We start from the raw sequence: 21738 nt of genomic DNA on the forward strand, positions 1-21738 counted from the left end.
AAGCTCTGCATTGTGTGGCGAGTATTGGCAGACTTGTCTGTCGTCTTTGGTGAAATTGCACTTTTCCCATTCCGGCACTCTGAAAGATAGGTTTGCCTTCCTTGGCAGTTTGGGGTCGATCTTTTGAATCCGCGTGGTTGGATTACAAAGCTCCCTCGACATGTTGACCTCATTATGTCTTTCTGTAGCTATCGACCATAATAGTATCAAATACGAATATCAGTTCCATTTCCCTAACAGCGATGGTTACGGTCTTCCCCCAAGTTCATGTACATTAATTTACAGTCTAGTTCAGTCCAGTTACCCCAGCTTGTATTCAACCCCAGTCCCATTTCAAACCTATAAGTCTACTCTGCTCTTGTTGATAAGGCCTACAGCTACAGCATAATCCACATTCAGGATGCCAGCCTCACTGAGAGACTACAAGCCCTCCCAGTCCAGACCTCTCAACTCCAGGCAGTCCCAGCAGGTCGATCCCACCCAAAGTCCATGCTTCGGTCACCCCGGCAGCGTTGCAAGCTGCATGCCCTATATGGCATTCAACAACAACCATCATGGGTCTTTCTCTGTACTGACTGGTCCTGCGCCACAAATCATGGACACCGAGCGCGCATATCTGATTGATAGCATGCAACGCCAAAGTCAGCGTGTCAGGCGGCTCAGAGACAGCCTGCGCCGTGTTGAGGAACGACTGGCTAGAACGGTCGTCGAAATCAGTGACTTTGAGGTCTCTCATTGCTCTGATACCACCATGATTGATGGTGGGACGAATGGAACCGAGCGCAGAAAGCTAAGAAAGGAGGTCAACCTCCTGAAGGGTCGGATTCTCGAAGCAGAAAAGCAGGAGCATCTCGCAATACTGCGCCTCAATGACTTTGGAATCAGGAATCAGGGTCAGGAGCATGCGCAGGGGCGTTGTGCTCCGCAACTAAGCTTGATGCTTTCCCCGGCATCACCCTCAGACCACCAATGGCATATGCACCACCAAGAACCCGCTACACAAGTTCTTCCATCGATTCAGACAGTATTGCCCCAGTCGTCACTTCTTGGTCCTTCGGTGCTGAGCCCACTCTCCCCAGCTTTTATCCCGGGTGTTTTATTTTCCAACTGTTTCTCCTGGGATAACAAGTCTCATAATGATACAACAACTGATGCGGCTATGATTGACCACTTTTCGCCAACCGATATGTCCGGCGTTGGTGTTTTGTATTGGTCCACTATCCCTTCTGTGGAGATTGTAGAGCCCAATGATGCCGAGGCCAGAGAGAAGGATACCGGTGTTATTTGGGAATCAGACAGTCAAAATTCGGCCAGCCATCGCAGCATTTCTCTGAATCAGATCAGCCTAGGCTACGCGCCCTGGCCACAAGACAAACGCATGAGCATGCCGTCACTGAGATCAATCTGGCCATAGATGACCGACATTGGCTGGGCAGCGCGAAAGACAAGGCATAGCGAGGAAAGATGACAAAAGACAACCCACGTGTCAAGGACTCCGGTGGAATTAGTACATCCACTGACAACGGTGGGCTTCGAACGGCGATTAGAAGAAGTAAACAATAAACCAGTAAGATTTTGGATAGGTTCTATACAGCCCATATAATCGTTGCATTAGGCAAACTCCCCATTCTGGCCATCGTCGAAGCCTAGATCAGCAGCAGCCCTTTTTTGCTGCTCGCTGTGGCTTGGTGACCTCGCATGTGAGCGAGGAGGAGCACTAGGCGGCGGTGGGAGAGAGAAACCACCTCCCATTGAGGTTGAAGAAGAGGAGGATGATGATGGAGCAGACGGAGGTGGCGCCAGTGAAAATGATGATAATGGTGCGTTATCAGCAGCTTTTGTTTCGGCATCTCTTGGCCTGGATCCGAATTTTGAGCCTTTGAGATTGACTGTGATGGTCTCGCCTTCCTTCAAACTCCAGTCGCGCTTAATTTCGGGCTTCGTGTCGGTAGGTGCGGGCTTTCCATGAGGTCCACCAGCCGAGTCCTGGTCCAGTCCTAAGGCTTTTCTCGCCTCCTGCAAGGCCACTCCAAAGTCGAATGATTCGCTCCTCTCCTCGAAGCCGACGCCCAAAATAGCCTTCCTGCCCGCACCGTCCTGCACTCTAACGGCAAAAAACCTGGAGCTGTCCAGCGTGGGCTCCACGACGGCAGCCGATGTGTAAGGTGCAGCGGCAAATAATTGGCCCGTGGACGAGTCCTCGAGCACAATGTCCGTCTTGACCTTGTCCTCGCCGCCCGCCTGGGGAATGGCCGTCTCAATGGCCCGAAGTCTGGCGGTGAAGATGTGGCGTTTGGGATCCTCAGTCCAGGTTGCGGCCATGTAGCCCTTGTTTGAGGCCAAAGGGGGGATGTTGTAGACATGCACGGCCGGCGCGATGAAGAGCACACGCTGAATGGCTTCAGACGGCAGCTGCTCGCCTGTTGCGGGATCAAACGTCTGCATTTTCTTTTGTGATTGGAATAGAAAAAGGACTATGCCTGGGCGTGGTGAAAAGAAGTGTCAATGCGCATGTGTAAAGTTACGGTCAATCAAGTTTGCTGTCGACACAAAGTTGAAACTTTGAAGGGAACGAGTACGCAGTAGGTTGATAGGTGTACATATCTACTTACCCAGGTACCTACCTTACCTACTTGGAGCCTAGAGCCCATACAGGGGTCCGCTTGTCGCGGGGTAGCTGTGGAATCTAGCCCTAGGGGAAGCTGTGTTTACCGGTAGTAGGGTCTCTGCGATAAGCATTGAAGCTCATAGTACCCCACTTTCAATGCAGCTATCCCGCTATCGAGCGAACAGAACCCTGGTTGAGTCATTCAACTGCTCGTCATAGTCTCGCGGCCAATTCGCAAAATACTAGCCCTGATCATCTTTGGCTCTATGCACCTCAAAAAACACCCCGACATACTTACCGAAGAGACCAATAATTCACAATCAACATGTCGAATATAGTAGTGCCCGAGATGGAGGCCCCTTCACAGGCCGGTGATGCCCAAAACAACACAGAGTATGACTTTTCACCCCGCCTTGTTCAATATCCACCTCGATGTCCCCCATCGGCCTCTCTCCCGTCTGCTATATGTTCGTATACATCTAGCTACATCATGCTAATAGACTCCGCAGTATCGTCGAAACATATGAGCGCATTCTCGCTTCCGATCCAGAGTTGACCATGCCCGTCGCTGCTATCGAGGCTCTCATCAATGTTCTCGGCCAGACCACATCGTCAACCGTGATGGAGACGCTTGATATCATCCGCACCGCCGCCGATCGCCTCAGGGCCTCTGTCCCGAACCCCGTGCCTCTTGCAGCAGGCACAGACCTTTTCCAGCAGTACCTCCTCCGGTCGCTTAAGAAGCAGGACACAAACGATGCCCACGCCGGCTTTGAGGAGACGAGACAGTACCTGATCCGCAACAGCCGGGTCTTCGCCAGCCGCGCCAAGCAGGCCAGAGCCGAAATCGCGGAGCGTGGCGCGAGGATAATCGGGGAGGGCTCGTGTGTGCTGACGGGCGGTGGCAGCCGCACTATCGCCGCCGTCCTGCTACGCGCTGCCGAGGTGCACAGCGCCGAGTTTGGGAGTCCCCGATTCAAGGTTGTCTACGTTGTCGACCCACGGTTTCCGAGCAACGTCGTCGAGAATCTCAGGTCGCGTGGTGTGCCCGTGGCCGAGGTCGGCGAGCGCGACATCGCGCACGTCCTGCGCACCACTGGTGTCGACTTTGCCCTGCTCGGAGCCGAAGTTCTTTGCCAAAGTGGAGGTGTCCTGTCCCGGATAGGAACTTATAACATTGTTGAACTCGTTGCCGCTTACAAAAAACCGGTTTACTTTGCTGCCGAAAGCCACAAGATTGCCCGCGTTTATCCCTTGAGCCAGCTGGATCTGCCGCGCTGCGGAGTACAGCAGCAGGTCGCAAAGTTCACAACGTCAAATGAGGCACCAAAGCAGACGAGCGCAGATACTGAGGATCCAATTGATTACACTGTAAGTGTTCTGGCGTCCGAGCCGCTTTCTGAAGCCACATGCTGAATCTTCTTCCGGGACACAGCCGCCAAAGATGATCACAAAGATCATCACAGAATACGGCACTAAAACCCCCAGTGGGATCTATGAAATGTTGCTTGACATATACTCCTGAACGGCAAGTAGCTTCCGTAAAGGACACAAACGGTGCATATTTTCCCCGCAATGCCCAAAGAAGACAACTGGGCGGTATCGCTGGTGTATAGTCAGGGATTGACCCGTCTTCCAAGCCTCCTCGCCTAAACAAAGCTTTGAGTGCTCGGGTATAAGGGAAGGGCTTACGTCACCGCCCAAGCTGCCATGGGGACGAGGGAGCTACTTTGGCTATGAGACATGCATAACACAACTTCTTCAGCATTGAAGGCTCATGGTCGCTGGTGCTGATGCACTAGTATGGCGAAGTATGGCTCTGTGGGGAAATGTTTAGCATTGAATAAGTATCATGCAAGAACTCCAAGAAGGTCGCAATACATGGCGCCGCTCATTAAGTAGAAGTAAATGAGCGTTTGCGGGGCAGAGAACGAAAAAAAAGGGTCGTTTGATGGCCTTTAAAGTTTGGCTCTTAAATCACACACGAACCACGAGATGTTCAGGAATTGCACCCTACATTTGAGCATGCCCTTTGATTCACAATTGAAGGTGAAAATTAATCAATTAGACGGAGGTATCATGTGTTGTGTATATATCCCAAACGCCAAAACGCCGCATCCCTTTGCATCAATCATCCCACACAAGCCATGGACCATCTCAGAAGGGTGCTGTTATCCCTATTGGTTCAAAGAGTGCTCCAAAAGTAGTTGGCGTAGAAGAATCTCGAAAACTTCTTGTCCATGTTGACCACATGAACGTCACCTTTGCGGTCATTTCGAATAACGGCACGACTCCATTCCTCACCCTCGCGCTCCAGTTCTATGCCGAGACTCCTGTACACCTTGAGCCTCAGTAGCACCTCGTCCTCAACCGGGTCAGCCGCGCTCGGCTCACCCTCGACGCCCTGCAGCTCCAATTCTTGCAAGCGCGCCGCGAGATCCGCAGCCTGGGAAGAGAGCCTCTCCGTCTCGACCTCGAGGTCTGATGCGGCCTTGGCGGTGCGGAACTTTTGCGTATCGAGACGCGCCATCTCCGAAGCGTGCGCGGCGGACGAGTGTTGAGATGTGAGCTCCTCGTACTGAGACTGGACCGTATTGAGCTGCCGTGAGAGTTCTATATTTGTTTTTTTTTTGTGGCGTCAGCTGCGGGAATCTTGGGGACGAATTGTAGACGGAAAAGGCAGGCCGGAGGAGGAGAGGGAAATACGAACTCTTTAGGGATGACTCGGCTTCACGGAGGCGCAGCTCTCTGGCCTGGTTCAGTACCGCTGTCGAGTCCTGGAGACGTTTGAGGGCGGCCTTGTCGGGCGCAACGGCGAAGTTTTGCACGGTTGCTCGGATGAGCGTTGCTGGATCTTCTTCAAGTAACATTGCGACCGAGTGGTTATTTTGGATCTTGAACCTTTTTCCTTTTATTCTCTTTCTTTTGTTGACAAGGTCGATACGGTACGAAGTCCGTTGATTTCTGGAATTCCGAGTTATGCTACCAATTTTGTAACAAAATTCGAGTTTTTGATTGATGTCGTGACGTTTGTTGTTGATGTTGTTGTTGTTGTTGCTGTTGGGCGATCGTCGGCAATTCGCAAATGTAAATACACCTTTGCCCACATGCACGTAAACAAATTACCCGAAACGGCAGAGTGTTTTTTTTTGTTTTTTTGGAGCTGACCACAACGCGACAGAAGCGGGGTCTGGGCACGCGTTTCCTTATCTTATCAGCCCATTCAAGTTGCCATCGTCATCGTCATAACCAGGGTCACAGGTCATGCCGTGCCGCGGCCTTTCAACCTCAGGTAGTCTCAATATCGGAACGACAAACTCGCAAATCGTACATACAAGCCTAACCTAGCTACCCTAGCTGAGAATACAACAATCGTGCGACTTCCAAGGATACTCACCAAATTTCAGTCCTTCTTCCTAAGAATTTTATTTATTCTCTAGACACCAAAAAATACTATCAACAATGGGGACTAACCTTCCCTGTGAGTTGGAGCCAGAGCAGATTTGCCGCTTTCATGTCATGGCTTGTTCAAAAGACTAATATTGGAATAAACAGATGCGATCGATGCGGAAACGTATGAGACCCCTGGGGAATGGAAGAGCGACGAGGAAAAAAAAAACATGACTTTTATCAGCCACCCGAAGAAAAGAACTGACGCTGATGTTCGTGCAGGCCTCTTCAACCGGCAGAACTCGCTGTTCTGCGGGCGCAATACGACAAAGAGGGTGACATGGTCGGTGTGCAGACCAAGTTCAACTATGCTTGGGTAGGTACTTGGCAACAACTCAAAATTTTTTACTCGAATGGGAATGCTGAACGAATACTGCATCCGCAGGGCCTCGTCAAATCCAGTACACGATCCGACCAGCAGCTGGGCGTCATGCTCCTCTCCGAAATATTCCGCACATCCCCCGAACGCCGTCGCGAATGCCTGTACTACCTCGCCCTGGGAAACTACAAGCTGGGAAACTACGCCGAGGCTAGACGGTACAACGACTTGCTGCTCGGCAAGGAGCCGACCAACCTCCAGGCCACGAATCTGCGGTCCCTGATCGACGACAAGGTCGCCAAGGAGGGACTTCTGGGTGCTGCCATCATTGGCGGTGTTGCCGTCGCTGCCAGTGTCGTCGGTGGAATACTGATCAGGAACATGGGCAGGAAGAGGTAGTGTCTGGCTTTTTTGTTGGGGCATACGTTGCTAACCCCCCTTCGAGGATAGTGAGGCTTTTTATTTTTTATTTTTTTTATTTTTTCGCATGGCCAGAAGGTATGCGAGTTGGTTGTATGCACCGAGCGAAGACCTTGCACACTACTCACTACCGTAATATGTATCACCAGTCTTTGATTTAGTTGATCATGTTCCTCTGGTACGACTTACTCTCAGGTTTGCCATTTAGTTTTGGCAGTTTTCATGATCAAGAAATAGCCACAACTCAGACTATTAATAGTTGGGTAAGTGGTATCATGGACATTGCGGTCTTAGTTTGCAGTTGTTACCGAAAAGGCCTCTGGTGATGTCAATAAGGAAGACATTTGAATATATCATAAAATCTGGTTTATCTATGGTTTGTTATGATTGGTATCAAAATGATGGGCTGTCAGTGGTACTCAGGGCCCGGCTTGGGCACTTATTCTGCATTCTGCTAGGAGGCCCAAACGTCTGATTTATAAGACTTCTGGCTATCAAATGAATTCTCGACTTGCTTTATACAGTAGAAATCGATAGATCAGGTGGTGTGACTAGGTGGATAGCTTGGTTGTCGTGGGAAGTCGACAATTGTTAAATTCTCGTGTCTCCTTTCTGTACGACGTGATTCAGGGGCTCTGTCCAACGTTTAAATTGTGAAGTGATCAAGTATGTAGCGATAGGAACCGCCAGGTCTCGAGTGTAGCCGTAAGCCGCACACCATATAAATCCCGAGGGCTTTGATTCCCAGAGGTTCTACCCGGACAACGTGATTACCCGCAGATCTCGGTCCTTGCTTGCAGGTATCAACAAAAAAGAAATATCCCGGCTTTGTTTCCGCAACGACCGCCTTTTTCTTCCGGGGAGGGCAGCGGTGTACTCCAGAGGGTGGCTTGTGGAACGTACTTAGCCCGGACCGATTAAGAACGATCAGTCCTGACCCTGACATTAAAAAGACTTTGGGGCAAAAAGAGGTTCTGGCCTTGGCGACTAGGCCCCCGGGGACTTTGGCCCGTGATCCGCGCTCAGGGGTTCGTCATTTCAGCCTCTCTGCCCAGAGAAGGCGGGCGTTAGCCTCGGCGGGTGATGCTACGTAAATTTGCTGCACCCAGGTACCTGATTTTTATTCCAGAAGCCCGGCTGTACGGGGAAGATGGTGGCGCCGTGGAGAACAAGAACAAGGTAGAGAGTGATGAAGAGATAGATGCCTTTTTTTTCCCCTCTTGCAATCGTAGTTTGCGCACAAGCTGCTTATGCATGCACCGATCATTTGTAGTAGGTCTTTCGTCAAACAGAACTAATATGGCAGGTCTACCCGAACAACTTCCTGAGGCTTTTGCCAAGTCCAGGGTCCAAGAAATAGTTCTGATGTTATACTGATGGCTCCACACTTCAGGTCGATGATACGGCCTTGTCTTCAAATTATCTGATGGTGCAATCATGTCAAAAAATGACCAACTTCCTGAGTGACATATGCGGAGCTTTATGGTGTGTACACCATCAAGGACTACTGTATGAGTATTCGACGTTACTACGATGATCAGCGTTCATGACAGAGAGTGGCAGTCTTGGAGTTGGCAAGAAGCTGTCAATATCAACTGTTTTGCTTCTTCCGGACGCCGTCAATTTAACTTTGTTCTGTTACCCCATCAAGACGATGTTGGACAGGTTTCCCAGTCTATGAGCTCAAGTACAGTACTACAGTGAAGACTGGTTTCACGACTGAAGTCTGGTTCCCGGTTATTCGGAGAAGGTGTAACCTGACCAAAGTCTGCCTGCCCCCTCAGTAATCGATCGGACAGGCTTGATGCATCCATACTTCATGCAACAAACTTTTGGGTGGATTCCACCGAAAAAGAACCGGCGGAGTAATGATACTGAATGGCGTGAGGTCTGGACTCGGGGAACTTGATGGAGTTGGTCTGTGTTGGGACACCGACCGGGACTCGGGCTCGGCAGTACTCCGTGAGACGAAAAATAAAATAAAATAAAACAAAACAAAGGCCTTCAACAACGCCGTCTTGGTATTGCTTTTTGTGTCCAGCAAAGCCTTTGGGAAAATGGCACGTGGGCATCTGCCATGATTACACGACGGAGAGGTTCCCCCGCAATCGCCAACTTGGTGGATGGGAAAGAGGGTGTTAATGCATCGTGACCCGACGGGTGGATTATTGTGCATTGTGCGGTGACAGGTAGTAAAAAGCGTCAGGCGAGTGTCAGCTCATATGTGATGCCCTGTCCAAAGCAAGGCAGGCAATCCGGCGCCGGTTGCCACCAGACTGAGCCGGGCACTTTTCATACCTGCCTGCGTACGTACTTCGATCACGATGCAGCCTCCCGGGGCCCGCGTGACTTTTCTGGCATGGGGCTGACAGGTTTCTTCCCTAGTTGTACAGCAGCGAGGGTAGTTTAGTCCCACCGGAAGGTCCGTTTGGCCTGACAACTTGTCGCCATGTGTTGGCACATACGAAAGAGGTACAGAATGTACCCCGTAACTCGTAAAAATGTGATTGGTCTGAGTTGCTTCTTGAATGCTTCAGGGTTACCAAGTCCGCTCGCCACTGCACCTTGTACGGAATGTGCGGTATGTACTATAGGTAGGTACAAGGTGAGGTGATGATCTAGGATCCTGGACTGGTTGACCGTCTTTCAAAAAAAAACCCCCAAAAAAAGATGACATATCCGTAGGTACAAAACTGTACTCTGTACGGAGTACTCACAGTTGCATTTTGAGGCGACACCCCACGCCCGATCCACCGTTAGCCATATTAATGGTAAGACATCCCGCGCGACCAGGCACCTGAGCTCACAAGCTGCAGGGCCTGGCCTGTTTGGTGTCATCCTAGCTCCGTTGTTATGCTGACTGGGCGCATCCAGGACCGCGAAACTGCAATAAGTTGTGCGGCGGCATGCATGCGAAATAGCGGGGTTGAGGGGGTGTCACAGCAGAGTACTACTATACATACAGTACGTAGAAACTTTATAGTACGTGGTACAGCAGCAGGCAATAACAAAAAAAAAAGTATGAATGTGTGGGGGACCAAGACAAAAAAAGTTGATCCATTGTATTCCCACCGGTTTTTGTCTTTCTTTTTTAACTTCCTTCGATCTTTGGAGACCATCCCACTCCAGATCAGAGCCAAACTTGAAATTTGAACTAGCAACAACTTAAGATCTTGAAGATCATGGATAAATATGCCGGCTATTTGTGTCAACGGCTGGGACCCAGCAGGACGGCTCAGCCATGTGTCCCAAGAGCCAGGTAATCTTCACCTTGAGACAGGGTCGAGGCGGCCAAGGATGTGATGAGTAGCTTGAGGGTGGATTGTTTCTTTTTTGTTCCTTTTTTGACATACCTTCTGAGGTGAAGGAAAGTCAAAAGGTCGGAGCTTGGCTGGGATCTTCGAGGTGACTGCCAAGACATGATACGATGCTCCCTCGGACGAGCTACCCCGTAATGTGCCCCGTTTCTTTGTGGTAGATGACGGGGTCGATGACGCTGCTACGGGTACAGCTGATGACCTCCGCACCACCTTCAACCATGAGAAAGACGCCGCGCGGAGTCTCGGCACACTCCAATTTCACCAGCCAGTCAACCAGTGCATTGCGTCGGGCTCCAAAGTTTATGAAATAGTCCATCCATTGGACTGAGCGCTAATGTCGTCTTGAGCTGCAGTCAGCCCCGTAGCCGGTGTAAGGGAAGAAAGAAAAAAACAAGCCGGATGTTGGGCAAAACAACAACAAAAACGGCTCTGTACCGGACGGACGTGTGTGGAAAACAGTGTGTTGCGGACTTGGTCAAAATCAATATCAAAAACTTTGTACAGAGTTCTTATTTCATTTCTGTGGGGGGCAGCAGCTGCGATGCAAAAGGAGGGGCCGTGATGGAAAAGTAGCTGTGGAAAATGGAGTTACCTGAGCCTTTGGCGTCTTGCCATCACGGCGATTGGTCCTTGACCTAGTGGGCCGGAGGGGTTTTGTTTCCTTGCCAAGGCGTTCGGTGGAGCTTACGTACCTTAGACAAGCTAGACCTGTTCTAAAAACCCACCCCGCTGGGAAACCGAACATGCGATTTGCTTCAACTTCCTTCCCTCGGCCGCGCTCCCCGTCCGTTGATTTGTTTTTTCCTCCGTCCGACAATGAAACCTAAACATTAGGTACATACCGGGTAGTACAATTACACCCTGACAAGAAAGAGTACAGTACATCTTATTTTGTTTTTTTTCTTAGGAAAAGTTGATCTTTCGAGGCGCAACCAAAACCCCGATTCCTGGCAATTAAGCAGTGTTCATCGGGACGTACTTGTTTCAAGGGCAGCCCGTTTTTGGGCTCGTTGGAGAGAATCACCCGATGCCTGCCAGTCCCTTTCTCGCTCGCGTGTCCATTCAATCGAAGTCAGACGGGAATATGTACCGTACCTAGGTACTTAGTGTACATACAGTATTGTCAGGTAGGTAGGTACCTTGCCTTACTGACAGCTGGAGCCAAGTACTTCTAGATGCTTCTTGGCAACCTACTAAGGTAGTGTTTGTACCACGCACAATACCTAAGATCGGAACCATCATGGATCGGGCTAGCATCCACAAAACCCCCCGGCAGGCAACGAATGAAACGAAGCGCCGCAACTTTTTCCTGCTGCAAGTCGCTGGATACCACCTTATGTAGGTCCCCTTTACTTTACTGTCTATACCTTGCCTCTTTCTTGATCACAGAAATCCATGAACCCACATTCATCAACCCAAATGTACCAAGCGGTACTTGGGGGTCAAGTCAAATGTCCGTCCACACAACCAAAAGCCACCACATCAATATGCAACCCACCGTCTAGCCCTTTACCTACATAGTAGGTACGGGAAATAAATAAATACCTTACCTACAGATACTACATATATATGATTGATAAAACACCATCAAGGTATAAATACTACCCCGGCATGCAGGTGGCTTGATAGGTTCATATTCAATGCAGATCCATGAAAAAAAAAAAGTGCTATTGTATTTCCATGGCCGGGGCCTTCACCGGGCTGGGCTCCTCCAGGGCTGGAAGGTGTGACCACGAGTAACTTGGGGCCCCAACAGCCGCGGACAAGGTTGGTGCTTCTTCTGTAAGAGGTTGCTTTCTCTGGATGCATTCGTTTCTCTGACGGGGGGCGCTCTCCGCTGGTTCCGCAACGCAAGAATGACGCCCAGTTTCTCGTGTGGTGAATTCTATTATTATTATTATTGTTGCATTTATAAGGCTTAGACTTTTATGTACCCAATTCTTTTTCCTTCCAAGCATAACAACGTGAACGAAACCACGTTTGTATTTCATCCGAACTAGATTAGGCCATACATTTATTAGTGTGTTCTTTTCCATTTTATACAAAGGCATTCCCCTTGTCACAAAGTTTCTTTTTACCTGTTTCTTACAGTCTGGAGTCATCATTATTATAAGCATCCATCTCCGAACAAGAAACTCTCGGCTTGTAAGACATACCATACTACTCATCACTTTCTTGCCCAATTTTCCTACGCACAATTCTCTTTTTCACCTGTACCTATCTACAAAACTACTCTTTTTTCATCTTAACACCAAAAAGGACCTTGTTTCGCAATGCCCGCTGTTGCGGAATCTGGAGTGCTCATGTCCGGGGGTGTGGCACACCAGTTGAAGAGCTTTGTAGGAGGATTCTACGACAACGAAAATCCCTTGCCTAAGCAGAAGGCCGTCAACGGTTGGGATCTGAGCCATGGAAAACACAACGGTATCAACGGCAACTTCGGGAATAAAAATGTCAACGACTACACTCCTCAGCCACCTGACATAATCGATATTCGCGGTGTTGCAGTTGAGAGCAATCTCAAGGGAGAGATCCTGTCGTCTTTTCTCTCTACGCCAGGCCAGCGGGCAATGCCTACCATCCTTCTGTACGACCAGCGTGGCTTGCAAATATTCGAAGAGGTCAGTTTTATTTTTGTCTTTTTTTTTTTTTTTTATCTATGCAGTCGGCGGTCTTGCAGGTGTTCGCGCATCGAAGAAAGTCAAGGCAAAGAGCATATATTGATAATCCCCATGTTCACCGCACAGACTCCGAGTGAGAGCCAGCTAACACGTATTGCAAGATCACATATCTGGAAGAGTACTACTTGACCAACGACGAGATATCAGTCTTGGAGTCCTCCGCCTCTGAGATAGCTCGCGCAATTCCGGACGGATCTATGGTGGTTGAGCTGGGGAGTGGGTATGATTAGACCCCGGAAGCTTACACTGCAACAATGATTCCCGCGAATCATTCACAGGCTAACCAAGTGCTTTTTACAGTAATCTACGAAAGGTCAATCTTCTCCTTCAAGCCATCGACAAAGCCGGCAAAAACGTAGATTACTACGCATTGGATCTTTCCAAGGAGGAGCTAAAGCGTACACTGGCTCAAGTGCCTCAGTATAAGCATGTCCGCTGCCACGGTCTTCTGGGAACATATGACGACGGCCGGGAATGGTTGAAAGAGCCCACGAGCCTCGGTCGCCAGAAGTGCGTCATGTCGCTTGGCTCAAGCATTGGTCAGTCACAAAATGCGAGTTTATGCCTCGGAGCATATTATACTTACGCCTTCACGGTTACCACAGGCAACTTTCGCCGCGACGAAGCCTCAGATTTCCTGCGCGGCTTTTCCGAGGTGCTACGTCCTGGAGACTCCATGATTATTGGGGTTGATTCCTGTTCCGATCCCGCCAAGGTTTAGTGAGTTCATCCTATCCACCCGAGACAAGTCACTCATCCTAGTTCAACTGCTAACGCTATCTTAGTCATGCATACAACGGCAAGTACTGGATGGACAGTAGGTACTGGAGGGTTTCGACAAAAGTCACTAACACAGTCTTTTTTTGAATGCTTGTTAGACTCGAAAGGCATCACACACCAGTAGGTCTAATATTGTCCACGCCCCCCTGGATACATGTGACTGGCGGACTGACAGTTAGTTTACAGGTTTGTCCTCAACGGCCTTGTTCACGCAAACAAAATCCTTGAGCAGCAGGCGTTTAAACTTGACGATTGGAAAGTTGTTGGCGAATACGTTTATGACGAAGAAGGGGGTCGACATCAAGCCTGGTACTCGCCAATCCGTGATACGTGGGCTTTGGGCCAACTCATACCAGCGGGCGAGCGTGTCTTTGTCGAGCGAAGCGTGAAATACAGCAAGCCCGAGACTGAGAAACTCTGGCAAGACGCAGGGATGGTTGAGGCTGGCAAGTGGTCCGTCGGCCAAGAATATGGTGAGTGTGGTTTGGTTTCAACACATTCGACAAGCTTACGCAATCGCTTTTATGTCAATCTAAGACATTTCCTATGGTCACCAAAAGCTAGCTCAAAGCTTTTGGCCTCTCTTGCCTGTCTTTTCACAGATACTAACAACTGAATGCTAATACGCCATCACCCAAACAGGGGTCCATGTTCTAACGAAGCCTACAACACCTTTTGCGCTGACTCGACGTGAATATGCGAGCACAACTACGCCAACCATGGAGGACTGGAAGGAACTTTGGGCGAAATGGGATGCTGTCACTCGCGGAATGCTCCCCAAGAAGGAGCTTCTCGAGAAGCCCATCAGACTGCGAAATGCCTGCATATTTTACCTGGGCCACATCCCGACCTTCTTGGATATTCAGCTTACCAAGACGACCAAGGAACCGGCGACGCGGCCGGAGGATTATGCCCACATTTTTGAGAGAGGTGTCGATCCAGATGTTGACAACCCGGAGCTGTGCCACTCTCATTCCGAGATACCGGACGAGTGGCCTCCAGCCTCGGAGATCGCAGAATATCAGGAACGGGTTCGATCTAGGGTCCGCAGCATCTACTCTCGTGGCGTTGGAAATATCCCCCGCAATGTTGCTAGAGCTATCTGGGTTGGCTTTGAGCATGAGGTCATGCATTTGGAGACGTTGCTGTACATGCTACTCCAGAGCGACCGAACACTGCCTCCGCCGGGCGTCGTCACTCCCGAATTCGAGAAGATGGCGATCGAGGCCAGGGCCAAAAGGGTGCCAAACCAATGGTTCGAGATCCCGGCAACCGAGATCATAATTGGACTTGAGGATCCAGAGGACAGCACGGATTCTAATGGGCATTTCGGCTGGTGGGTGTTTTCTTTTTTGGGATTACTGTTATGGGAAGGGCATTTTTGCTAATAGATAATTTCAGGGACAACGAGAAACCTCAAAGAAAGGCAAGAGTAGGGACGTTTCAGGCAAAAGCGAGACCAATCACCAATCAAGAGGTAAGAGATGGATGCACCGTTAAAATAATGGAGAGGGCGAGGAGACTAATACTATCTGGATAAAGTATGCCGCGTACATGTACGAGAACAATGTCGACAAGATTCCTGCCTCGTGGTCGGCGATGAATTCCAACATTTCAACCAACGGGAAGAATGGTGCCAATGGCCATGCTGCTTCAAATGGGAACGGCCACGCTGGAAGCAATGGAACATATGCCAACGGTCACAGCAACGGTCACGGCAGCAAGGGTGATGATGACCATATCGACGCTCCCCCGAAATGTTTCCTGGCGGATAAGGCAGTGAGAACCGTCTTTGGACTGGTACCGCTCGAGAACGCCCTAGACTGGCCCGTGTTTGCTTCATATGACGAGCTTGCTGGTTGCGCTTCCTGGATGGGAGGCAGGATTCCGACCTTTGAGGAAACCAAGAGCATCTATGCGTACGCTGAGGTAATGCGCAAGAAACAGGCGCAGAACATTTTGGCTGGAACAGTTCCAGCTGTCAATGGGTGTGTACAGACAACATTTCTTCGTTCTAGACCTTTTACAGACCATATTTCTTGAACTAACAATGCAAACTGTAGTCATCTTTCCAACAACGGTGTTGAAGAGACACCACCATCACGAGGAGCCAACCTGGCCTGTGAGGATGGGACAAGCCCATCCACACAAGCAGAAGAGAACCTGTTTATTGACCTTGTCGGATCCAACGTTGGATTCCAGAACTGGCATCCAACTCCGGTGACAGCTGATGGTGGGAGACTGGCCGGACAGGCGCAGATGGGAGGCGTCTGGGAGTGGACCAGCTCGCCGCTGCGGCGGCACGAAGGCTTTGAACCGATGTCCCTGTACCCTAACTACACAGGTACGTCAAACCCAAGTTCGCTTAAGGTTGTCCGTCTGTTGTCTGAGGTACCGTTTTTGCTGATATTGGTTGTGCTGTCACATCTTTTGCCTATTTAGCCGATTTCTTTGATGAGAAGCACAACATAATCCTGGGTGGTTCTTGGGCTACACACCCTCGCATCGCGGGCCGGAAGTCCTTGTGAGTAATCCCCCCACACATCTTTCTCCGTTGACTCCGGAGTGCATTCGCTTGACAAGCAGAAATGACACCCCCTTATACATGCATCCATTCACTCTCATCACTGGACTTTTGTTGAGTCTGGAAGTACATGTACTAATATCGGATTCACAGTGTCAACTGGTACCAGCGCAACTACCCCTACGCCTGGGCGGGTGCGAGACTCGTCCGTGACGCCAAGAACTAGGCTTGCTATGCGTATATTTGTTTCGTTGTACAGAAAAACTGTTTCAATCTTGGTGGACCAGTAGTGTGTCGCTCGAAAAAGTTACTGTGTGTATGATGTACAGAAAAAAGTCTCCTTTTTTCCCTGGCAGTTGCTATACTTTACCTTTGAGGGAGATTCTGATCAGCCTGGATCAGTTGGAAAGACGATAACTGCCCGCTTTTTTTTTGGTCGCGCCGTTATACTTCAAAAGTATGTCAAGTTTTTTCAAGCTACGTTGGAAATCTTTTTTTTTTTTTAATTAAAACATCATCTTGGTTTTACGGTTTTGGAAACATCGTTTTCTACATGAATAGTCACAGAGTTGCGTTTTATCCGCTTTTCATGTTATGGAGCAAGAAAAAGTACAACCGTACTAGGTCAATGTCAAAAGTGGCTTTTCTTTTTAAACGAAGAAAGAAAAAAAGAACATAATTCAAAAAAAAGTGCACCAGATTTATCTAAAATCCATAATCCGACAAACGTACCCTTCGCCTCCCAGGTGTAGATGATCTCCTATAGCTGATTGACGACATGGTCGCCGACTGCAAAACCGACGGCAGCTCGGCGATGGACGCCCTCCTCCTCGAGCTGTTTGACGCCACCGGCGGCGGCATGAAGCCCGCGACGCTGGCCGAGCGGTGCCGACGCAGCAAGGTGTGGTCGTAGCTACGGTGACGATGGCGCGACAGCTCCGCGCCCAGGCCGGCCCACGGCTCGTCCATGTCGTCGTCTTCTGGAAAGTAGACCTCGTCCATGAAGTCGTTGTCGTCGAAATCTTCGTCGTAAAAGTCGATGAGGCTCGCGGCCGGTCTCCTCCTCCGGCTGAACCCGCCGCGGAGGCTGCCTTCCATCACGGCGGCGTTGCCAACGGCTTGACTGAGCCCGTTGATTATATGTGCCTGCTCGGTGGCCCCGTCGCTGGTCGTGCTGCTGTTGCTGCTCCCACCACTGCCGGCATTACTACTGCTGGAAGAGCTCCTGCTGTAGCTGGAGGTCGCTGAGCCGCTGCTCTTGGGACTGCAGCTGCCTGCCTTGGACACGGATGACGACGTCCATCGGCCCGTCTTGATGGCCAGCGAGGGTGACCGCTGCGGGTCGGTGGAGGTCTGGCCCTTTGCGAGAGGTTTGGAAGAGGCTTTCCTTGGCGAGTTGGGCACCACTGTCGTCGGCGTCGTCGTCAAGGTCGTCGGGCCTGTGGAGAAAGGCCAGGTGGTTACCTGGTAAAGGGACTTGAGTACAGCGTGGACGAAGACTGCCCCGGCGAAGAGGAGGAGTAGGGTCGCGGCGACAAAGGTGGTTGATATCGCGGCGAGGGCGAGTGGGCCCGACAGCACGGCGATGGTGCCGACCAGCACAACGTTGCCGAGTTTCGACATGACCAGTCTTTTTTTTTTGTCTTTCTCTCTGTCTCGTTTCTGTCCTTTGGTTTCTTTTATCTTTTTGTGCGGGCCTTTTTAATTTGTTTGTTGTGACTTCCAACTTATTGTGCTGTTACTCGGTTCCGTTATAACTGTGTTTGGTGTTTCTTTTGCCTCGGCAGGTTATCAAGTAACATCAAGACTCAAATAGTACTTGACGGATAGTCGGTGGCGTGTTGTTAAAATTGCTAAAGATCAATCGGCAGCGGCTTCGGCACACCAAGATTAGATGCCACAAGTCGCTGAAGATAGAGAACAGATACGTAATCCGACGGCGAGTATGTGTGTATCGTCTCTTTTTTTCCCCTTTCTTTGCTTTGGTTGTCCTTCTTTTTTTTGTCCGCCAAAGTCAGTACAAGCCTAATGAGGCAAGCATCAATCCGGGACGAGCGGCTTCCTGTCTAACAAGCAAACTTTGTAAAATCCATCAGAGATTTGTTTGAGTAGGCTTGATAATCAGGGCGCAAGCACACACTGTTTGCTCTATCATAGATGACATGTGAAACTCTGCTGATGAATGAAGGCAGTTAGGCAGAAGAAAAAAAAAAAGAAAAAAAAGACTTGGTTGGTTGGTGGTGGTGTGTTGGGTAGCCAAAAGGTAATCGAAGTCTGAACAGCAACAGCCGATTGACTGACTGACTACCTTACCCGGCTATTCGTTCGTACCTTTACACTAAAGATAAGGTAGTTACCTAAGGTAATCACTTGGTTGATGCTTCAAACAGGTAGATACCTAAGGTAGGTTGGTAGGTAGACAGCACAGCACAGCTCCCTATGCTACTACTGTATGTAGCTAATTTGGCGAGTCAGAGCTTTGAGATCCTCATACAAACTTGTCATCCATGTTTTAGCCTCTGTCGATGTGGCTTTCGGCAAGCCATATCCCTCTCGCTCGTAAAATAACATACCTTGTCAACGTTTGTTAGGGGAGTTAAGGTTGCAGGATGAAACCCGGGGTCCAGGCTCAGTGTGTGTTGTGTCCAGTAGGTAGAGAGAGCTTGACCGTTGTTGTACTGTACTGCACAGTAAGTACTGGTTGTTGCGTACTTTTTACGAAATACCTAAAGTATAAGCTTTCCGATTAATGAGGGTTGTTGGTTCGTGCAAGACTCGCTGGGAGGGATACCGGACGGCAGACCAGACATTCTCACATGGGAAAGAAAATGATGGGCCGAGACATAGTTCAAGTCCTGTGCGTATGTATCTCTCGAGACCAGGGACTAATGAGGTGGCAAGACAATTGATTCATAAAACAAACGAGGTGTGTGGGCGCTTGGTATCGATAATTACCTACATAAAAGTACCGTTTCATTTCACTGACCAGCCTAAGGTACCAACTTAGCTTAGCAAAATAGACCATTTGCCTACCTACCTTAGGTAGACATGTATTTCATTAGTGTAATAAACGATTGCGAGAGTTGAAAGTCAAAGCGAACCCGAGCGAGCGAGCGCCCAACCACTTCGCTCAAATTTGTGCACCATGCCATGCACTGCACCCTGCCGATGAGGAACCCCCCACAAAACCCCGTTGCTGCCATTCTCCATGAGGTTTGGTGGGTTGGTCTTTTTTTTTTTCAGATGCTAGGGAGCCTAGAAGCCTAGATCGACGTGGGACGATGACGGTGGTATGCTTTAGTTACTTACCCCGGAACGCCACTAGACTAGACACCCTTTTTTTTTCTTTCTTTTTTTCAAAACAGGCTGGGGTATGCAGGAAGAACCGTCTAATTTTCCCCCTACCAGCGGTGAAAATGAGATGAAGGAGAAAAGAAGTGAAAAAAAGAAGAAAACGGGAGATACTCCAAAGAGGTCCCGGGCCGGGTATTGACGCCGGAAACGGGTCGAGATGCACATGTAGGCTGATTCACAGTCTTACTGCGTGCTTGTTCCTGCGGGGGTCGGAAAGAATCGCCGTACACAGTAGGTCTGTAAGGTAAGGTAAGGTAAGGTAACGTAGGTAAGAGGTCACTTTTATTGCATGGGCTGCTCACTGGATGCGGTGGTCTTGCAGCACACTCATTTTGAGTGGGATGGAATTAAACTCAATCGAGGTTTGATCTAGTAAGGGACTTTCAATGTCAAGAGGTCAAGAGTGGGATCAACCTCTCGGTGCGGGGCATGGGGAATCGGGAAGGAGGGAGGGGTTTTTTTTTTTTTTTTGGCCAATTGGGTGATGATTGTAACATTGATTTGATAGAGTTTTCGGTAAAAGATAAGACTAAGGTAGACAATAACAAACCCCAAACTGGGGAAGAAATTAACAAAAGATGGTATGAAAATACAGTATCAGTTGGAAACTTAGAGTCCAATTACGGTACTCCGTAGCAAGCCATCCTCGTCTTGCCAAACCCATTGGATTTTGGCGGAGACCCTGCATGTGGATGGATTCAGCTGCTGGGAGCCGCAACCCATCGATGGCTGCTACTGCACAGTACAGTAATTCCGCCTGAACTTTTAGGGACCTTACTAGCCTGTCGTCGATTGCCCTGGGTTGACATCAAACAAAATCGATCCGCCGACCCCACCCCCCACCCGCCCCTCATACCTTTGTCCGAACTCTCTCCGCATCCATTCTTGTTCCAATCCCGGGCATGTGCAGACGTTCTTGGTGGCTCGGATCTTATTCGCCTGAGCTAACCCCAAGCTAAAGAAACTAAAAAAAAAAAAGTCCTTTCTGGTATAGTAATAAGCACTAAAAACAAAGAAACCCTGCGGAGACGATCGCGAAAATGTGTCCAGGCCACGGGCATGCGCCGGCCTCTACCGGCAGCCCGAGTAACACCGGCCCCGGTGACTCGGAACCTTTTCCCTGGGAGATCGGGGCCTTTGACGCACACTGTCACCCTACAACCACGCCCGCCTCTATCGCTCGTATTCCCACAATGCGGGCCCGGGCGATAACCGTCATGGCCTCCCGCGCCCAGGACCAGGCCCTGTCGGCCACCGCTGCAGATGACCATGGTGTCCCCAGCCGCTCACAACTGCAGTCGCGGTCGCTGGATCCCAGCGCTTCAGTCGGCAGGGTTGTCCCTGCCTTTGGCTACCATCCCTGGTTCTCGCACCTGATCTACGACGACTCGGCGTCCTCCCAGCTCGACAAGGCCGCCCACTTCGCCTCGGTCCTCAAGCCGTCTCCGGCCTCGGACCCGGACTTTCTCGCCAGCCTGCCCGACCCGGAGCCTCTGTCGTCCGTCGTCGCCGCGGCAAAAGAGAGGTTGCTCCGCTACCCGACCGCCATGGTCGGCGAGGTAGGTCTCGACAAGGCCTTTCGGCTCCCGCAGCCCCGTGAGTCGGGGCCGGACGGCGAGATCGATCCGCCCGCCGAGGACGAGCGCGACATGGTCCCCGGTGGGCGGTACGGCCGCATGCTGAGCAAGTACCGAGTGAACCTGGCGCACCAGGAGCGCGTCTTCCTGGCCCAGGTCGCTCTGGCGGGGGAGCTCGGGCGGGCCGTGAGCGTGCACGGGGTGCAGTGCTCCGGTCTGCTGCTGGACGCGCTCTCCAAGACGTGGAAGGGCTACGAGAGGGAGGTCGTCAGCCGGCGGAAGCAGAGGCTGGTGGCCAAGAACGCCCAGGCCTGGGAGGAGTACGACTCGGACGAAGAGGACGAGCCGCAGCAGACCGAAGTCGGCGCGAAGCCTTTTCCTCCGCGGATATGCCTCCACTCCTTCTCTGGTTCGGCCGAAGTGTTGAAGCAGTACATGGACCCGCGCATACCGTCCAAAATCTTCTTTTCCTTCTCAGTTGCGATAAACATGGGTACCGCCTCGGTCGAGGAGAAAGTACCAGAGATAATACGAGCCTGTCCAGATGATAGGATACTTGTAGAAACCGATCTGCATCTTGCCGGCGACGAGATGGATTCGATGTTGGAGAAAATGTACCGTCATGTGTGCAACATAAAAGGCTGGGCAATAAAAGAAGGCATAGAGAGGATAGCCAGGAACTATGAAGATTTCGTTTGTGGCTAG

The 21738-nt window shown here is 50.4% G+C and overlaps 9 protein-coding genes across 9 annotated transcripts; 6 read left to right on the forward strand and 3 right to left on the reverse strand.

The window, feature by feature from the left end:
* Positions 1 to 400: 400 nt before the first annotated feature.
* On the forward strand, positions 401 to 1414 carry PgNI_01796 (uncharacterized protein; the record flags this gene model as incomplete). The annotated part of the gene is made up of 1 exon (XM_031121868.1): positions 401 to 1414. One exon carries the CDS (start codon positions 401 to 403, stop codon positions 1412 to 1414), a length of 1014 nt encoding a protein of 337 aa, XP_030985874.1.
* A 197-nt stretch (positions 1415 to 1611) lies between these two features.
* On the reverse strand, positions 1612 to 2445 carry PgNI_01797 (uncharacterized protein; the record flags this gene model as incomplete). The annotated part of the gene is made up of 1 exon (XM_031121869.1): positions 1612 to 2445. One exon carries the CDS (start codon positions 2443 to 2445, stop codon positions 1612 to 1614), a length of 834 nt encoding a protein of 277 aa, XP_030985875.1.
* Positions 2446 to 2783: 338 nt separating this feature from the next.
* Positions 2784 to 4683, forward strand: PgNI_01798 (uncharacterized protein). Its single transcript, XM_031121870.1, has 3 exons — positions 2784 to 3001; positions 3118 to 3979; positions 4044 to 4683. The coding sequence occupies exons 1-3, from the start codon at positions 2934 to 2936 to the stop codon at positions 4131 to 4133; spliced, it is 1020 nt and encodes a 339-aa protein (XP_030985876.1). The 5' UTR covers positions 2784 to 2933; the 3' UTR covers positions 4134 to 4683.
* A 110-nt stretch (positions 4684 to 4793) lies between these two features.
* PgNI_01799 (uncharacterized protein) lies at positions 4794 to 5478 on the reverse strand (the record flags this gene model as incomplete). Its single annotated transcript, XM_031121871.1, has 2 exons — positions 4794 to 5221; positions 5319 to 5478. The coding sequence occupies 2 exons, from the start codon at positions 5476 to 5478 to the stop codon at positions 4794 to 4796; spliced, it is 588 nt and encodes a 195-aa protein (XP_030985877.1).
* A 430-nt stretch (positions 5479 to 5908) lies between these two features.
* PgNI_01800 (uncharacterized protein) lies at positions 5909 to 6913 on the forward strand. The gene is made up of 4 exons (XM_031121872.1): positions 5909 to 6089; positions 6164 to 6182; positions 6281 to 6374; positions 6444 to 6913. The coding sequence occupies exons 1-4, from the start codon at positions 6071 to 6073 to the stop codon at positions 6774 to 6776; spliced, it is 465 nt and encodes a 154-aa protein (XP_030988381.1). The 5' UTR covers positions 5909 to 6070; the 3' UTR covers positions 6777 to 6913.
* A 3076-nt stretch (positions 6914 to 9989) lies between these two features.
* PgNI_01801 (uncharacterized protein) lies at positions 9990 to 10252 on the forward strand (the record flags this gene model as incomplete). The annotated part of the gene is made up of 2 exons (XM_031121873.1): positions 9990 to 10096; positions 10165 to 10252. The coding sequence occupies 2 exons, from the start codon at positions 9990 to 9992 to the stop codon at positions 10250 to 10252; spliced, it is 195 nt and encodes a 64-aa protein (XP_030988382.1).
* A 1393-nt stretch (positions 10253 to 11645) lies between these two features.
* PgNI_01802 (uncharacterized protein) lies at positions 11646 to 18430 on the forward strand. The gene is made up of 12 exons (XM_031121874.1): positions 11646 to 12738; positions 12900 to 13018; positions 13099 to 13518; positions 13584 to 13615; positions 13677 to 13698; positions 13765 to 14051; positions 14221 to 14914; positions 14980 to 15055; positions 15121 to 15566; positions 15642 to 15922; positions 16021 to 16102; positions 16256 to 18430. Exons 1-12 carry the CDS (start codon positions 12391 to 12393, stop codon positions 16326 to 16328), a joined length of 2880 nt encoding a protein of 959 aa, XP_030988383.1. The 5' UTR covers positions 11646 to 12390; the 3' UTR covers positions 16329 to 18430.
* PgNI_01803 (uncharacterized protein) lies at positions 16808 to 17725 on the reverse strand (the record flags this gene model as incomplete). Its single annotated transcript, XM_031121875.1, has 1 exon — positions 16808 to 17725. The coding sequence occupies one exon, from the start codon at positions 17723 to 17725 to the stop codon at positions 16808 to 16810; it is 918 nt and encodes a 305-aa protein (XP_030988384.1).
* A 2066-nt stretch (positions 18431 to 20496) lies between the features above and the next one.
* Positions 20497 to 21738, forward strand: PgNI_01804 (uncharacterized protein; the record flags this gene model as incomplete). Its single annotated transcript, XM_031121876.1, has 1 exon — positions 20497 to 21738. The coding sequence occupies one exon, from the start codon at positions 20497 to 20499 to the stop codon at positions 21736 to 21738; it is 1242 nt and encodes a 413-aa protein (XP_030988385.1).

This window comes from Pyricularia grisea, assembly GCF_004355905.1.
Source record: "Pyricularia grisea strain NI907 chromosome Unknown Pyricularia_grisea_NI907_Scaffold_1, whole genome shotgun sequence".
Taxonomy (NCBI): Eukaryota; Fungi; Ascomycota; class Sordariomycetes; order Magnaporthales; family Pyriculariaceae; genus Pyricularia; species Pyricularia grisea.

What these genes read in the sequence shown, in the direction of transcription:
- PgNI_01798 (XM_031121870.1), top strand. Translation starts at nt 2,934, where the DNA reads ATGTCGAATATAGTAGTGCCCGAGATGGAGGCCCCTTCACAGGCCGGT. An exon ending in GATGCCCAAAACAACACAGA is followed by an intron (nt 3,002 to 3,117) that starts GTATGACTTTTC and finishes TAGACTCCGCAG; the next exon opens with TATCGTCGAAACATATGAGC. An exon ending in AGGATCCAATTGATTACACT is followed by an intron (nt 3,980 to 4,043) that starts GTAAGTGTTCTG and finishes TCCGGGACACAG; the next exon opens with CCGCCAAAGATGATCACAAA.
- PgNI_01800 (XM_031121872.1), top strand. An exon ending in CCAAGTTCAACTATGCTTGG is followed by an intron (nt 6,375 to 6,443) that starts GTAGGTACTTGG and finishes CTGCATCCGCAG; the next exon opens with GGCCTCGTCAAATCCAGTAC.
- PgNI_01802 (XM_031121874.1), top strand. Translation starts at nt 12,391, where the DNA reads ATGCCCGCTGTTGCGGAATCTGGAGTGCTCATGTCCGGGGGTGTGGCA. An exon ending in GCTTGCAAATATTCGAAGAG is followed by an intron (nt 12,739 to 12,899) that starts GTCAGTTTTATT and finishes ACGTATTGCAAG; the next exon opens with ATCACATATCTGGAAGAGTA. An exon ending in CCTGTACCCTAACTACACAG is followed by an intron (nt 15,923 to 16,020) that starts GTACGTCAAACC and finishes TTGCCTATTTAG; the next exon opens with CCGATTTCTTTGATGAGAAG.